This window comes from Dendropsophus ebraccatus, chromosome 13 (genome assembly GCF_027789765.1).
Source record: "Dendropsophus ebraccatus isolate aDenEbr1 chromosome 13, aDenEbr1.pat, whole genome shotgun sequence".
Taxonomy (NCBI): Eukaryota; Metazoa; Chordata; class Amphibia; order Anura; family Hylidae; genus Dendropsophus; species Dendropsophus ebraccatus.
This window is the reverse complement of record NC_091466.1, coordinates 6,293,017-6,310,426: the sequence shown is the minus strand read 5'-3', so window position 1 is coordinate 6,310,426 and position 17,410 is coordinate 6,293,017. Positions and strand designations below refer to the sequence as shown.

Below are 17,410 nucleotides of genomic sequence, written 5' to 3'. Positions count from 1 at the left end.
GGTGCCTTGTATAACCCTGATAACACAGCAGCTGGATATGTGATATATAAGTTACCGTACAGTATAGCAGAATGTGATGTATAATGTATAGTAACTGTATAACCCTGATAACACAGCAGCTGGATATGTGATATATAAGATACTGTACAGTATAGTAATCAGCATGTGGTGTGTAATGTATAGTAACTGTATAACCCTGATAACACTGCAGCTGGATATGTGATATATAAGTTACTGTACAGTATAGCAGCATGTGGTGTATAATGTATAGTAACTGTATAACCCTGATAACACAGCAGCTGGATATGTGATATATAAGTTACTGTACAGTATAGCAGCATGTGATGTATAATGTATAGTAACTGTATAACCCTGATAACACAGCAGCTGGATATGTGATATATAAGTTACCGTACAGTATAGCAATCAGCATGTGGTGTATAATGTATAGTAACTGTATAACCCTGATAACACAGCAGCTGGATATGTGATATATAAGTTACCGTACAGTATAGCAATCAGCATGTGGTGTATAATGTATAGTAACTGTATAACCCTGATAACACAGCAGCTGGATATGTGATATATAAGTTACTGTACAGTATAGCAGCATGTGGTATATAATGTATAGTAACTGTATAACCCTGATAACACAGCAGCAGTTTGTAGATACAGGATGGAACTGCAGATCCCCATAATGCAGTAACATAGTACAACAGGCTAGACTAGAGAAGCAGGGCTGCTGTCAGAGTGCTGTGTGGTCACATGACAGCAATGGGGAAGGGGTGTGTGTTCAGCATGGACCAATCAGAATGTGAGAATCACAGAGCTGTGCAGGTGGACAGTGACAGAAACTTTCCTATACAGCAGTGTAAGTGCAGGCACATTATAGCAGGAATGGAGAGGATGGGAAACACAAGGGCTGACAGAGACTGCAGGGAGCATGAAGGAATGAGCAGGGCAGATGTGGGCACATAGAGGGGTTACAGCTATGAAGAGATTACCTCCACAGTCCTGTCCCCTGATGTAAGCCCCAGCCTGAAGTGGATCTGCTATGATTTGGAAGGTGAGGGAGACTTCCTGGGTCAGAGTACAGGGCTGTAGACCCCGCTATACAGACCATGCCCCTCCTCCACTCCCCCTCCCACCCAGCACAGGGAGCTCTTACACCAAAGCAATGCTCTTACACCAAACAATTTTAAGTTACACTTAAACTGAGGTACCACTGTATATAGATATTTAAATGTATGCTGCCCTGTCCTCTCCGGACCCCACTGGTAACGTCTCCCAAGAGGATATAATCCCTGATTCCCCCCATCAGTGGCTTCGGAGGTGCCCATACATATTGGTCCTGTCCATTTTGATCGACTCTTTTGACAATGTGTAAGGATAACTTTATATGTCCTGAAGAAAACTGTAGTATTGTCCCCCCCCACCCCGTACCCCCAGTGAGGAAGACCTGGCGCATCTCTCGGATTTACCTTGTAGGTTGTTGTAAGAGCAGATGGCTGAATTTACATTGGAAGTCTTATGTTTCCGCCATGGTCCGGCACTTACCTCTGTCTGTATTTATCCGACAGCAACACATCCTGAAGTTCTGTCCCTTTCCTAAGGATGAGTGAACCTGAGCCCCCGGATCCCTCGTTCCTGGACCTTGTTTTTTGCTTTCTATATCACCTATAGTAACCGTGTGCTATCACTATCAGTTTCTTTTCAGGAAGACGGATAAGTCTTAGGTTGAGAAATAACTTCTTTGGTTGTTTGGTTGATATTTGTATTTTCCCGATCGGTTCATGTAATAAATAGACTTGTCGGTGCTGCCAGCGTCTTCTCTCCTACATTGCTGACGGGTCAGAGGAAAACATTGGTGGGGGATTCCCATTGCCTTGTGAGGTGAGCCGCCTTTATATTACAGCGGGTATCCAATAGTACATGAGCTGCCCAGCTAGAGCAGGGCCCAGGGCAGTGATAGAGCTCCCTGAATGGATCTGACCCATAGGAGTGTCAGAGGTACAGAGACACATACCTGACCACCTGACCCAAAGAGCACTTGACTGCTTCCATACCACCTTATTGGGGTATGCTTGGCCACCTCCTGACCACATTCCCAAGATTCATGGTTTCCTTGGTTAGGGACCCCTTCAATGTCTTTATGATACATCTTATATTTAGGAATTCTTGTAGAATTCTGTGTACGAGCTGAGATCCGGGAGGCATGACGCTGTATTCAGCAGCCCCGCAGATCATACGAGAGATCAGATCATTGTAGTGTAAATCCTGAGAGGATCGCTGGCTGGAGCTTGGATTCTGCTTGGGGGGGTGGATACGTGACATCTTCTTAAGACGACAGTTCAGGGAATATCCTCACTCGCTGCATTTAGAGATGAGTCATTCAGCAAAGGTTACTATGTGAGCAAAGACAAAGATTATTTGCCTTATTTCTTATAAGCTTTGTTTCCTTGGGTAAGTTTGGCCCACAGTCTGACAGAGTACATGTGCTATATACTATCCTGTCACTGAGACTACAGTACATGTGCTATATACTATCCTGTCACTGAGACTACAGTACATGTGCTATATACCATCCTGTCACTGAGAGTACAGTACATGTGCTATATACTATCCTGTCACTGAGACTACAGTACATGTGCTATATACTATCCTGTCACTGAGACTACAGTACATGTGATATATACTATTCTGTCACTGAGACTACAGTACATGTGCTATATACTATCCTGTCACTGAGACTACAGTACATGTGCTATATACTATCCTGTCACTGAGACTACAGTACATGTGCTATATACTATCCTGTCACTGAGACTACAGTACATGTGCTATATACTATCCTGTCACTGAGACTACAGTACATGTGCTGTATACTATCCTGTCACTGAGACTACAGTACATGTGCTATATACTATCCTGTCACTGAGACTACAGTACAGTACATATGCTATATACTATCCTGTCACTGAGACTACAGTACATGTGCTATATACCATCCTGTCACTGAGACTACAGTACATGTGCTTTATACCATCCTGTCACTGAGACTACAGTCCATGTGCTATATACCATCCTGTCACTGAGACTACAGTCCATGTGCTATATACCATCCTGTCACTGAGACTACAGTACATGTGCTATATACCATCCTGTCACTGAGACTACAGTACATGTGCTATATACCATCCTGTCACTGAGACACTACATGTGCTATATACCATCCTGTCACTGAGACTACAGTCCATGTGCTATATACCATCCTGTCACTGAGACTACAGTACATGTGCTATATACCATCCTGTCACTGAGACTACAGTACATGTGCTATATACCATCCTGTCACTGAGACACTACATGTGCTATATACCATCCTGTCACTGAGACTACAGTCCATGTGCTATATACCATCCTGTCACTGAGACTACAGTACATGTGCTATATACCATCCTGTCACTGAGACTACAGTACATGTGCTATATACCATCCTGTCACTGAGACACTACATGTGCTATATACTATACTGTCACTGAGACTACAGTCCATGTGCTATATACCATCCTGTCACTGAGAGTACAGTACATGTGCTATATACTATCCTGTCACTGAGACTACAGTACATGTGCTATATACTATCCTGTCACTGAGACTACAGTACATGTGCTATATACTATCCTGTCACTGAGACTACAGTACATGTGCTATATACTATCCTGTCACTGAGACTACAGTACATGTGCTATATACTATCCTGTCACTGAGACTACAGTACATGTGCTATATACTATCCTGTCACTGAGACTACAGTACATGTGCTATATACTATCCTGTCACTGAGACTACAGTACATGTGCTATATACTATCCTGTCACTGAGACTACAGTACATGTGCTGTATACTATCCTGTCACTGAGACTACAGTACATGTGCTATATACTATCCTGTCACTGAGACTACAGTACAGTACATATGCTATATACTATCCTGTCACTGAGACTACAGTACATGTGCTATATACCATCCTGTCACTGAGACTACAGTACATGTGCTATATACTATCCTGTCACTGAGACTACAGTACATGTGCTATATACTATCCTGTCACTGAGACTACAGTACATGTGCTATATACTATCCTGTCACTGAGACTACAGTACATGTGCTGTATACTATCCTGTCACTGAGACTACAGTACATGTGCTGTATACTATCCTGTCACTGAGACTACAGTACATGTGCTGTATACTATCCTGTCACTGAGAATACAGTACATGTGCTGTATACTATCCTGTCACTGAGACTACAGTACATGTGCTGTATACTATCCTGTCACTGAGACTACAGTACATGTGCTGTATACTATCCTGTCACTGAGGACTACAGTACATGTGCTGTATACTATCCTGTCACTGAGACTACAGTACATGTGCTGTATACTATCCTGTCACTGAGACTACAGTACATGTGCTGTATACTATCCTGTCACTGAGACTACAGTACATGTGCTGTATACTATCCTGTCACTGAGACTACAGTACATGTGCTGTATACTATCCTGTCACTGAGACTACAGTACATGTGCTGTATACTATCCTGTCACTGAGACTACAGTACATGTGCTGTATACTATCCTGTCACTGAGACTACAGTACATGTGCTGTATACTATCCTGTCACTGAGACTACAGTACATGTGCTGTATACTATCCTGTCACTGAGACTACAGTACATGTGCTGTATACTATCCTGTCACTGAGACTACAGTACATGTGCTGTATACTATCCTGTCACTGAGACTACAGTACATGTGCTGTATACTATCCTGTCACTGAGACTACAGTACATGTGCTGTATACTATCCTGTCACTGAGACTACAGTACATGTGCTGTATACTATCCTGTCACTGAGACTACAGTACATGTGCTGTATACTATCCTGTCACTGAGACTACAGTACATGTGCTGTATACTATCCTGTCACTGAGACTACAGTACATGTGCTGTATACTATCCTGTCACTGAGACTACAGTACATGTGCTGTATACTATCCTGTCACTGAGACTACAGTACATGTGCTGTATACTATCCTGTCACTGAGACTACAGTACATGTGCTGTATACTATCCTGTCACTGAGACTACAGTACATGTGCTGTATACTATCCTGTCACTGAGACTACAGTACATGTGCTGTATACTATCCTGTCACTGAGACTACAGTACATGTGCTGTATACTATCCTGTCACTGAGACTACAGTACATGTGCTGTATACTATCCTGTCACTGAGACTACAGTACATGTGCTGTATACCATCCTGTCACTGAGACTACAGTACATGTGCTATATACCATCCTGTCACTGAGACACTACATGTGCTATATACTATACTGTCACTGAGACTACAGTCCATGTGCTATATACCATCCTGTCACTGAGAGTACAGTACATGTGCTATATACTATCCTGTCACTGAGACTACAGTACATGTGCTATATACTATCCTGTCACTGAGACTACAGTACATGTGCTATATACTATCCTGTCACTGAGACTACAGTACATGTGCTGTATACTATCCTGTCACTGAGACTACAGTACATGTGCTGTATACTATCCTGTCACTGAGACTACAGTACATGTGCTGTATACTATCCTGTCACTGAGACTACAGTACATGTGCTGTATACTATCCTGTCACTGAGACTACAGTACATGTGCTGTATACTATCCTGTCACTGAGACTACAGTACATGTGCTGTATACTATCCTGTCACTGAGACTACAGTACATGTGCTGTATACTATCCTGTCACTGAGACTACAGTACATGTGCTGTATACTATCCTGTCACTGAGACTACAGTACATGTGCTGTATACTATCCTGTCACTGAGACTACAGTACATGTGCTGTATACTATCCTGTCACTGAGACTACAGTACATGTGCTGTATACTATCCTGTCACTGAGACTACAGTACATGTGCTGTATACTATCCTGTCACTGAGACTACAGTACATGTGCTGTATACTATCCTGTCACTGAGACTACAGTACATGTGCTGTATACTATCCTGTCACTGAGACTACAGTACATGTGCTGTATACTATCCTGTCACTGAGACTACAGTACATGTGCTGTATACTATCCTGTCACTGAGACTACAGTACATGTGCTGTATACTATCCTGTCACTGAGACTACAGTACATGTGCTGTATACTATCCTGTCACTGAGACTACAGTACATGTGCTGTATACTATCCTGTCACTGAGACTACAGTACATGTGCTGTATACTATCCTGTCACTGAGACTACAGTACATGTGCTGTATACTATCCTGTCACTGAGACTACAGTACATGTGCTGTATACTATCCTGTCACTGAGACTACAGTACATGTGCTGTATACTATCCTGTCACTGAGACTACAGTACATGTGCTGTATACTATCCTGTCACTGAGACTACAGTACATGTGCTGTATACTATCCTGTCACTGAGACTACAGTACATGTGCTGTATACTATCCTGTCACTGAGACTACAGTACATGTGCTGTATACTATCCTGTCACTGAGACTACAGTACATGTGCTGTATACTATCCTGTCACTGAGACTACAGTACATGTGCTGTATACTATCCTGTCACTGAGACTACAGTACATGTGCTGTATACTATCCTGTCACTGAGACTACAGTACATGTGCTGTATACTATCCTGTCACTGAGACTACAGTACATGTGCTGTATACTATCCTGTCACTGAGACTACAGTACATGTGCTGTATACTATCCTGTCACTGAGACTACAGTACATGTGCTGTATACTATCCTGTCACTGAGACTACAGTACATGTGCTGTATACTATCCTGTCACTGAGACTACAGTACATGTGCTGTATACTATCCTGTCACTGAGACTACAGTACATGTGCTGTATACTATCCTGTCACTGAGACTACAGTACATGTGCTGTATACTATCCTGTCACTGAGACTACAGTACATGTGCTGTATACTATCCTGTCACTGAGACTACAGTACATGTGCTGTATACTATCCTGTCACTGAGACTACAGTACATGTGCTGTATACTATCCTGTCACTGAGACTACAGTACATGTGCTGTATACTATCCTGTCACTGAGACTACAGTACATGTGCTGTATACTATCCTGTCACTGAGACTACAGTACATGTGCTGTATACTATCCTGTCACTGAGACTACAGTACATGTGCTGTATACTATCCTGTCACTGAGACTACAGTACATGTGCTGTATACCATCCTGTCACTGAGACTACAGTACATGTGCTGTATACCATCCTGTCACTGAGACTACAGTACATGTGCTGTATACCATCCTGTCACTGAGACTACAGTACATGTGCTATATACCATCCTGTCACTGAGACTACAGTACATGTGCTGTATACCATCCTGTCACTGAGACTACAGTACATGTGCTATATACCATCCTGTCACTGAGACTACAGTACATGTGCTATATACCATCCTGTCACTGAGACTACAGTCCATGTGCTATGTATCATCCTGTTGGGAGTTGTAGTTTTGCAACAGCTGGAAGGCCACAGGTTAAGGAATATTAAGTGGTTCAGAACTACAACTCCCTTCATTCCCTGATGGCTTTCTGCTTTTAATACCACTCGGGGATCACTGCCTTAAAGAGTTAAAAAGGTAAGTGCTGATCCACATTGCACAGTACCAAAGAAGAAGATGAGGTACGACAAGTTAGAAGACCGTGTCACTCACCCGAGCACCTGGGGGCACCGTATGTTACTCTCATTACCATGCACCAAGAAGGGGTTGTTGGAAATTAGTTCAGCTTTGTATGAATGAATGTAACGGAAAAGACCATGTCTTTCCTTGATCCAACAGTATCAGCAGTCTGGAATGTGAATTGCGTTTGACAGATTCTCTTTAAGCCCCTACAAATGGTCCGGACAGACGTGTGTATGGATGTGGACAAGCAAACAGCTTATCTGAGGATCAGATGGTCCTCTACTGGTGGCCGAGAGCCACCACATTGTGTGGACCCATCGCACGTAACCACTGCTCCCAGCAGACCATCCATCACCCACAGCTTTAGGGTCCTATTAGACAAAGATTTTTGTTAAACTTAAAATCGTTCACTGTATTACATAGAACGATAGGCATTCGTTACAATCGTTACTACAATCGTTTACTCCACCTGATTGCAGCAAATGAAGGAATGATGTGGGATTACACTAAACAACCAATCTGGAATTACAGCGAACAATTAACTGATTTTGGTCTCAGGACCAAATGAACGATTTCTCGGCCGTTTGATAGTTGCCCGCATTCACACAAAACGATTATCATTTAAATTTGATTGATATAAGATAATCATCCCATGTAATAGGGCCCTTAGGTTACACCCTGCATGTTTCTTCTGGTATGCTTCCCACTATGAACGTTAGGCCTCTGACCCCAGAGCGCAGCATAAAAGCAAGTGATCGGTTTTCTGAGGATCCGTCATAATGTGAATTAACATTAGATGAAAAAATCTAGTGACCTGGTCTGGTCCTTGGTACAAGACTAGCCAGGCCAGGATGTCCCTGCCAGCCTTGTCTTCTCATGTAATGGTGTGGAGACTGTACAGAGAATGGTGCTTTCAAAAAACAACCTCCAGAAAACGTTGATTCTGTAGATCTAAACATCGCCAAAGGGTATCAAGAGGAAAATGTCGGAAATCACTTTGATGAACAAAGCCAGAAAACTGCAGCCGAATACAACACTGGTGTGTGCCCGACTTATATGTCTGAACCGACCAGTTCCTCATCCATTTTTATCTAAAGGGAACAGAAACATGGCCGGTCAGATGGATCCAGATCTCTGTGGAGAAACATGGCCGGTCAGATGGATCCACATCTCTGTGGAGAAACATGGCCGGTCAGATGGATCCACATCTCTGTGGAGAAACATGGCCGGTCAGATGGATCCACATCTCTGTGGAGAAACATGGCCGGTCAGATGGATCCACATCTCTGTGAAGAAACATGGCCGGTCAGATGGATCCACATCTCTGTGGAGAAACATGGCCGGTCAGATGGATACAGATCTATCTGGAGAAACATGGTCAGATAGATCCAGATCTCTGGAGAAATCGGGCAGGTTAGATGGATCCAGATCTCTGTGGAGAAACATGGCCGGTCAGATGGATCCACATCTCTGTGGAGAAACATGGCCGGTCAGATGGATCCACATCTCTGTGGAGAAACATGGCCGGTCAGATGGATCCACATCTCTGTGGAGAAACATGGCCGGTCAGATGGATCCACATCTCTGTGGAGAAACATGGCCGGTCAGATGGATCAACATCTCTGTGGAGAAACATGGCCGGTCAGATGGATACAGATCTATCTGGAGAAACATGGTCAGATAGATCCAGATCTCTGGAGAAATCGGGCAGGTTAGATGGATCCAGATCTCTGTGGAGAAACATGGCCGGTCAGATGGATCCAGGTCTCTGTGGAGAAACATGGCCGGTTAGATGGATCCACGTCTCTGTGGAGAAACATGGCCGGTCAGATGGATCTAGATCTATCTGGAGAAACATGGTCAGATAGATCCAAATCTCTCTGGAGAAATGGGGTAGGTTAGATGGATCCAGATCTCTCTGGAGAAACATGGTCAGATAGATCCAGATCTCTGTGGAGAAACATGGTGGGTCAGTTGGATCCAGATCTCTGGAGAAATGTGGTGGGTCAAATGGGTCCAGATTAGAGATGAGCGAACCTGGAGCATTGTCGAGTCGATCCGAACTTTCGGCACTTGATTAGCCGTGGCTGCTGAACTTGGATAAAGCCCTAAGGCTATCTGGAAACATGGATATAGTCATTGGCTGTATCCATGTTTTCCAGACAACCTTAGAGCTTTATCCAAGTTCAGCAGCCCCCGCTAATCAAATACAGAATGTTCGGATCGACTCAAACCCGGTTTGCTCATCTCTAGTCCAGATCTCTGCAGAGAAACATGGTAAGTCAGATGGATCCAGATCTCTGTGGGGGAAACATGGCCAGTCAGATGGATCTAGATCTCTGTGGGGAAACATGGCTGGTCAGATGGATCTAGATCTCTGTGGGGAAACATAGCTGGTCAGATGGATCCAAATCTATGGAGAAATGTGGCGGATCAAATGGATCCAGCTCTTTGGAAAAACATGGCTGGGCAGATCCAAATTCGTTGACATTTGGACTGAAAGGCTTGGTAAACCATTGTGGCCAAGTTCCTCCTTCCATGACAGCTGTTTCCTTTGTGGTGAAAGGAGACTGTCAATATGACAATGTACCATCCACCAGGGCAGGGGGGACTGGGACTGAAAATCAGCCCTGACATTTCCAAGCACACAGGCCCACTCGCCGCGCAGTGAAAAGTTATGAAAGGATGTTGTGAGTGCAGCGCGGCTACATGTCTTATCATCACGGCCATGACTGGAATTACAGATAACAACACAGTAAATGGGGTCAGAAGCTTCTGTCTGTACTATGTCGCGGTGCTGCAGTTACAGGTTGTTACCACTACACAGTGTACAGAGACAGACTGCTTCCGGCCTCGGTCAATGTGTTGAGTTTAACACCACCACCACCACATACCTACTAATACAACCGCATACTGACTAATACCATCACATATACTGACTAATACCACCACATACTGACTAATGTCACCGCATAATGACTAATACCACCACATGCTGACTAATGTCGCCACTGCTACTGAATAAAATCTACTTTAAAAAGACCAATATCGCCTCATACAGTTATATAGAGGTAGACCCAGTTCCACACAGGTTCTGTACTCCATATACATTACAGTGCAGTTACATCAGGTGACTCACAGGAGACGTCTTCTCTGATCGGAGTTCTTCCCTTTTCATTTTCTTCTCCATTTGTCGTGGGCCATTATGAGAACTTCTCCGAGCCACGAATCCACAGAATCTGCCAGACAGACATATTAGGCTCCTCACTCTGGCACCATACTCATCTCTACAAACTGCACATCTGTATTGGCCCCTTTGCACCCTCATTTAGTGGGTAGTCTGACTCTGTGTGACCCCCTTATAGTATATGCCCCCCTCTATGTAGCCCTATTATCTACTCGCCCCCCCCCCCGTGTAGTCCCCATTATAGATGGCCCCTGTGTTTTTCCACTTATAGATGCCCCCCTTTGTTATCTCCCTTATTGATGGTCCCCCCTGTGTTGTCCCCCTTATAGATGGCCACATATGTTGTCCCCTTATAGATGCCTCCCATGTTGTCCCCTTATGCATACCCCCCTTAGAAGGCCGCCTGTGTTGTCCCACTTATAAATGCCCCCCCCCCCCCTTATAGGCCCCGCTTCCCCTATGTTGTCCCCTTATAGATGGCCCCCTCTCCCCCTATGTTGCCCCCCTTATAAATGGCCCCCTCTCCCCCTATGTTGTCCCCCCTTATAGATGGCCCCCTCTCCCCTATGTTCTCCCCCCCCCCATATAGATGGCCCCCTCTCTCCCCCCTCCCCTTTATAGATGGCCCCCTCTCTCCCCCCCCCCCTTTATAGATGGTCCCCTCTTCCTCCCCCCCTTTAGATGGCCCCCTCTCCCCCCTCTTATAGATGGCTCCCTCTTATAAATGGCCCCTTCTCCCCCCCCCTTATAGATGGCCCCCTCTCCCCCCCCTATACATGTCCCCTTCTCTCTCCCCCCTTATACATGTCCCCTTCTCTTCCCCCTTATACATGGCCCCTTCTCCCCCCCCCCCCCCTTATACATGGACCCCCTCTCTCCCCCCTTAATAGATGGCCCCTCTCTTCCCCCCTTTATAGATGGCCCCCTCTTCCCCCCCTTATACATGGTCCCCTCTTCCCCCCCCCCCTTTTATAAATGTTCCCCTCCTTTATAGATGGTGCCCCCCGCGCAAAGCAAATAAAAAAAAAAAAAACAACTTACCTAACATCACGCTCCTCCCTCCTCCTGGTCGGGCCCTGTATGATGCAGGGACGCCGGGGTTGTGGCGTCCTATCCCCGGGCAGCGCGTGCATCATAGAGCTCCCTGGGACTTCCGGCACAGGAGCGTCTCCACTGTTACGCACAGGGAGCTCTATGATGCGCGCACTGCCGGGGGATAGGAAGCCATAACCCTGGCAGCCGCGCATCATACAGGGATTAGACGGAGCGCTGTGGGCCGGTCACGTCTTCCTCCTGGCCCGGTGACTCCTTTTCCCTACGGTAGGGGAAAGGAGGAGCACGGGACCGGCCCACAGCGCTCCGTCTGGTCCCTGTATGATGCGCGGCTGCCAGGGTTGTGGCATCCTATCCCCCGGCAGTGTGCGCATCATAGAGCTCCCTGTGCATTTGCCAGAAGTGCCCTATGGCCAGTCCGGCCCTGCACCAGGGTCATTTAGTTATGGATTGGCTCCAGGGACATGATGTGGTTTTCTCGCTCTCGAGTTCATAAATCTTAATCCTATAGACATCTCTGCGATTAGGTAGAACCCCGAGGACCTCCATCTGTCCATGTGGGCTCTATCATGAATTCTCGTCAGCCCCTATCAAACATTCCATAAAATGCGATTAACCATAAAGTATGCCATCATATTTGTCATCTAAGTCATTGCTGATAGGAGTGAAGTATATGGGAGCCTTGTTAGCATGACATGAAAAGCCTTGGCAGCCCCTCCAGTCATCGTTCACAGGTGGCAGGTCTATAAATTGGACTGCTAACTGAGCGTCGACAGGGGTAATCGACGGGTTATAAATCCTCCTGATGGTCCGCTTTCATCCTGTACAGATCGCCTGATGTCCGCAGCCACTTATAGGCTGATTAGTGGAGGCAGAAGAGGACGTTACTTCTTCTAATTGACTCTGAGAATCCTGCATCGGACCCGCCGCCCGGGAATGAATTATGGTGGAAGTGAAAGCAATAAGTGGCTCTGGTTTATTGTGGGTAATTGGAATGGTTGGAGGTGAAATGATTTATCCCAGAGATGTGGCTGTAATATCTAGATGTATATAAGCACACTGAAGGGGTGGGCTGCATCCTCAGTGATGTCATCACACCTCTATAGTCACTAGATAGGCTGTATTCTCAGTGATGTCACTGATCTCTAGTGATGGATAGGCTGTATTCTCAGTGATGTCACTGATCTCTAGTGATGGATAGGTTGTATTCTCAGTGATGTCACCGCTGATCTCTAGTGATGGATAGGCTGTATTCTCAGTGATGTCACTGATCTCTAGTGATGGATAGGCTGTATTCTCAGTGATGTCACTGCTGATCCCTATTGATGGATAGGCTGTATTCTCAGTGAATCTCTAGTGGATGGATGTATATGTACAGGTGCTCCTGTGACCGTCCTGTGACCGTGGAGGAGGACATTACTTATTTATGTAGCAGGCAGTGCAGGTTGTTTTTCTTGGAGAGTCGTCCCCCTTATTGTCGTCTGAAGCTTCTGTAGTGGAACATGATGGGATCCATCCTGAGGGGGTGGAAATGCAGAATATTCATTGACCTCTACACTTCAAATTGTCACATAAGGGGATACTAAAAAAAAAAAAAAAAGTAAAAGTTGCACCATAAAATTCTGCCCAGGCTGCCTGCAGACAATGCTCAACACAGTGTGGGACCCTTTATTATACTGGGAGCCCCATTAAAAAAAGGGACCCCTGACCCATGTATAACATTGTGTTCATGGTGGTCAGGGGTCACCCAGGAGGCAGCAACATATAATGAATAGGAGTTATATACTTCATGGAGGTAGAAGAGGGAGGCGCACTGTGACCTTCAGCCTCCCAGCAAGGTGACTGGTGTGAGGACGGCAGGATGAGTGCAAGAGGATTGAGGTCAGTCTGCTGCCATCACAGGAGCTGTCACTCACCTCCAGCCGAGCACAGACCCAGGGGACAACGAAGAGGAGGAGGCGCTAAGGTGAAGAGCAAGGTCAAGGTCCTGCATCCTGAGGGGGGCGCCGGTGCTCCAACAAGACTAGAAGTGGTACTGTGCATTGTATATATATACTGAGGATTACACCCAGCATACAGGTCAGGAGAAGTGGTACTGTGCACTGTATATATATATATATATATATATATATATATATATATATATATATATACTGAGGATTACACCCAGCATACAGGACAGGAGAAGTGGTACTGTGCACTGTATATGTGTGTATATATATATATATATATATATATATATATATATATATATATATACTGAGGATTACACTCAGCATACAGGACAGAAGTGGTACTGTGCACTGTATGTATATATATATATATATATATATATATATATATATACACACACTAACCGGCCACTTTATTAGGTACACCTGTCCAACTGCACGTTACCACTTAATTTCTAATCAGCCAATCACATGGCGGCAACTCAGTGCATTTAGGCATGTAGACATGGTCAAGACAATCTCCTGCAGTTCAAACCGAGCATCAGTATGGGGAAGAAAGGTGATTTGAGGCCTTTGAACGTGGCATGGTTGTTGGTGCCAGAAGGGCTGGTCTGAGTATTTCAGAAACTGCTGATCTACTGGGATTTTCACGCACAACCATCTCTAGGGTTTACAGAGAATGGTCCGAAAAAGAAAAAACATCCAGTGAGCGGCAGTTCTGTGGGCGGAAATGCCTTGTTGATGCCAGAGGTCAGAGGAGAATGGGCAGACTGGTTCCAGCTAAAAGAAAGGCAACAGTGACTCAAATAGCCAACCGTTACACCCAAGGTAGGCAGAAGAGCGTCTCTGAACGCACAGTACGGCCAACTTTGAGGCAGATGGGCTACAGCAGCAGAAGACCACACCGGGTGCCACTCCGCTCAGCTAAGAACAGGAAACTGAGGCTACAATTTGCACAAGCTCATCGAAATTGGACAGTAGAAGATTGGAAAAACGTTGCCTGGTCTGATGAGTCTCGATTTCTGCTGCGACATTCGGACGGTAGGGTCAGAATTTGGCGTCAACAACATGAAAGCATGGATCCATCCTGCCTTGTATCAACGGTTCAGGCTGGTGGTGGTGGTGTCATGGTGTGGGGAATATTTTCTTGGCACTCTTTGGGCCCCTTGGTACCAATTGAGCATGGTTGCAACGCCACAGCCTACCTGAGTATTGTTGCTGACCATGTCCATCCCTTTATGACCACAATGGACCCAACATCTGATGGCTACTTTCAGCAGGATAATGCGCCATGTCATAAAGCTAGAATCATCTCAGACTGGTTTCTTGAACATGACAATGAGGTCACTGTACTCCAATGGCCTCCACAGTCACCAGATCTCAATCCAATAGAGCATCTTTGGGATGTGGTGGAACGGGAGATTGGCATCATGGATGTGCAGCCGACAAATCTGCGGCAACTGTGTGATGTCATCATGTCAATATGGACCAAATCTCTGAGGAAGCTTCCAGCACCTTGTTGTATCTATGCCACCAAGAATTGAGGCAGTTCTGAAGGCAAAAGGGGGTCCAACCCGTTACTAGCATGGTGTACCTAATAAAGTGGCCGCTGAGTGTATATATATATATATATTACACCCAGCATACAGGACAGGAGAAGTGGTACTGTGCACTGTGTGTATGTGTGTATATATATATATATATATATATATATATATATATATATAATATATATAGTGGTGCCTTGGATTACGAGCATAATTCGTTCCGGGACGGTGCTTGTAATCCAAATCCACTCTTAAACCAAAGCAAATTTTCCCATAAGAAATCACAGAAATGCAGACAATTGGTTCCACACCCCAAAAATAATGATTTATTATTCTGAATAACATGTAAAACAGATGAAACAAACATTCAGAAACAGCAGAATATGTGATATCATAAGTTACTGTACAGTAATGGAGAGGATGGGAAACACAAGGGCGGAGAGAGACTGCAGGAAGGAATAAGCAGGGCAGATGTGGGCACAGTATAGCAGCGCTCTCTGTCTGGGGTGAGAGGGGTTACAGCTATGGAGAGAATACCTCCACAGTCCTGTCCCCTGATGTAAGCCCCAGCCTGAAGTGGATCTGCTATGATTTAGAAGGTGAGGAAGACCTTCTGGGTCTGAGTACAGGCTGTAGACCTCGCTATGCAGACCATGCCCCTCCTCCATGCGCGCTCCCACAGTACAGGGAGCTCTTAAACCAAAGCAATGCTCTTAAACCAAGTCATAATTTTGAAAAACTGTGAGCTCTTATATCAAAGCGCTCTTAAACCAAGGTTACTCTTAAACCAAGGTATCACTGTGTGTGTATATATATATATATATATATATATATATATATATATTTACACTGAGGATTACACGCAGCATACAGGACAGAAGAAGTGGTACTGTGCACTGTGTAATATATACTGAGGATTACACCCAGCACACAGGAAAGGAGAAGTGGTACTGTGCACTGTGTGTATATATATATATATATATATATATATATATATATATACTGAGAATTACACCCAGCATAAAGGACAAGAGAAGTAGTACTGTGCACTGTGTATATATATATATATATATATATATATATATATATATATATATATACTGAGAATTACACCCAGCATAAAGGACAAGAGAAGTAGTACTGTGCAACGTCTGTAAAGGAAATCAATGATGGGACATTTTGTCCAGAATGTCTGTAATGGGAGGTGGACAGGTCACGCTTGTACACCTTCTTATTTATAAGCCATATATTAGGTGTAGTCAGGCAGTGGACGGCACATTGGAGCAGATGACTAGCAGTGGACTAATGACCTTTGACCCATGTAATCAATGTCTTCCTATTGGATAGAGCACAGGCCATACAGGACTCAATAGTCCTTGCATAATACACTGGTCTCATGTGGGGGACCATCTTACCCGCTGGACCAGCACCACCTTCTAGTTGACCTTGTGATGTAACAGATGTCGCCCCCTGTGATGTAATTTAAAGGAACATTCCTGCTGAATGCACACACATGAATAACAGGATTTCTCGCCTGTGACATCAGCCAGATAAATATTTAATCCCCTTATAATAAATTTACACAATCAATACATTGGATGAGGCGCGGGCCGACTAATCCCAGGGTGACGTTTGTTAAGCCGACTGTAGGATTAAGAAATCGATAGGGTTCTGTGTTCCAGGATTATCTCTCCTGAACACTGAAGGTTCTAGATATTTCCCACTGTATATATTATGTTCCTTAGGGTCTATATACTGGACCTTAGAAGGAAATAAAATCTGTGACCTGATTGGTTGTTAGGGGAGGCCCAGAATCTTCAGAAGGGCTTCATTCAGAAGTCCTCCTCTCCTGCCACCGTTGGGTGGTTCTTTGTCCAAAAGAAGTATGGTTTTAATAAGGGTCTCAATGAGGTGACAGT

At 44.8% G+C, this 17,410-nt stretch overlaps 1 protein-coding gene across 2 annotated transcripts in view; it reads left to right on the top strand.

Annotated features, from left to right (window-relative positions):
• Positions 1-17,410, top strand: part of TDRD10 (tudor domain containing 10) — a 56,493-nt gene that overhangs the window by 28,182 nt on the left and 10,901 nt on the right. The window contains exon 18 of one of the 2 annotated variants that reach the window (XM_069950129.1): positions 1,581-1,653. The exons of the other annotated variant lie outside the window; for it this stretch is intronic. Coding sequence (XP_069806230.1) covers positions 1,581-1,622 — 42 coding nt within the window. The 3' untranslated portion in view covers positions 1,623-1,653. Of the gene's footprint in view, positions 1-1,580; positions 1,654-17,410 lie in introns of those variants that run through there. 2 annotated transcript variants of the gene reach the window in all.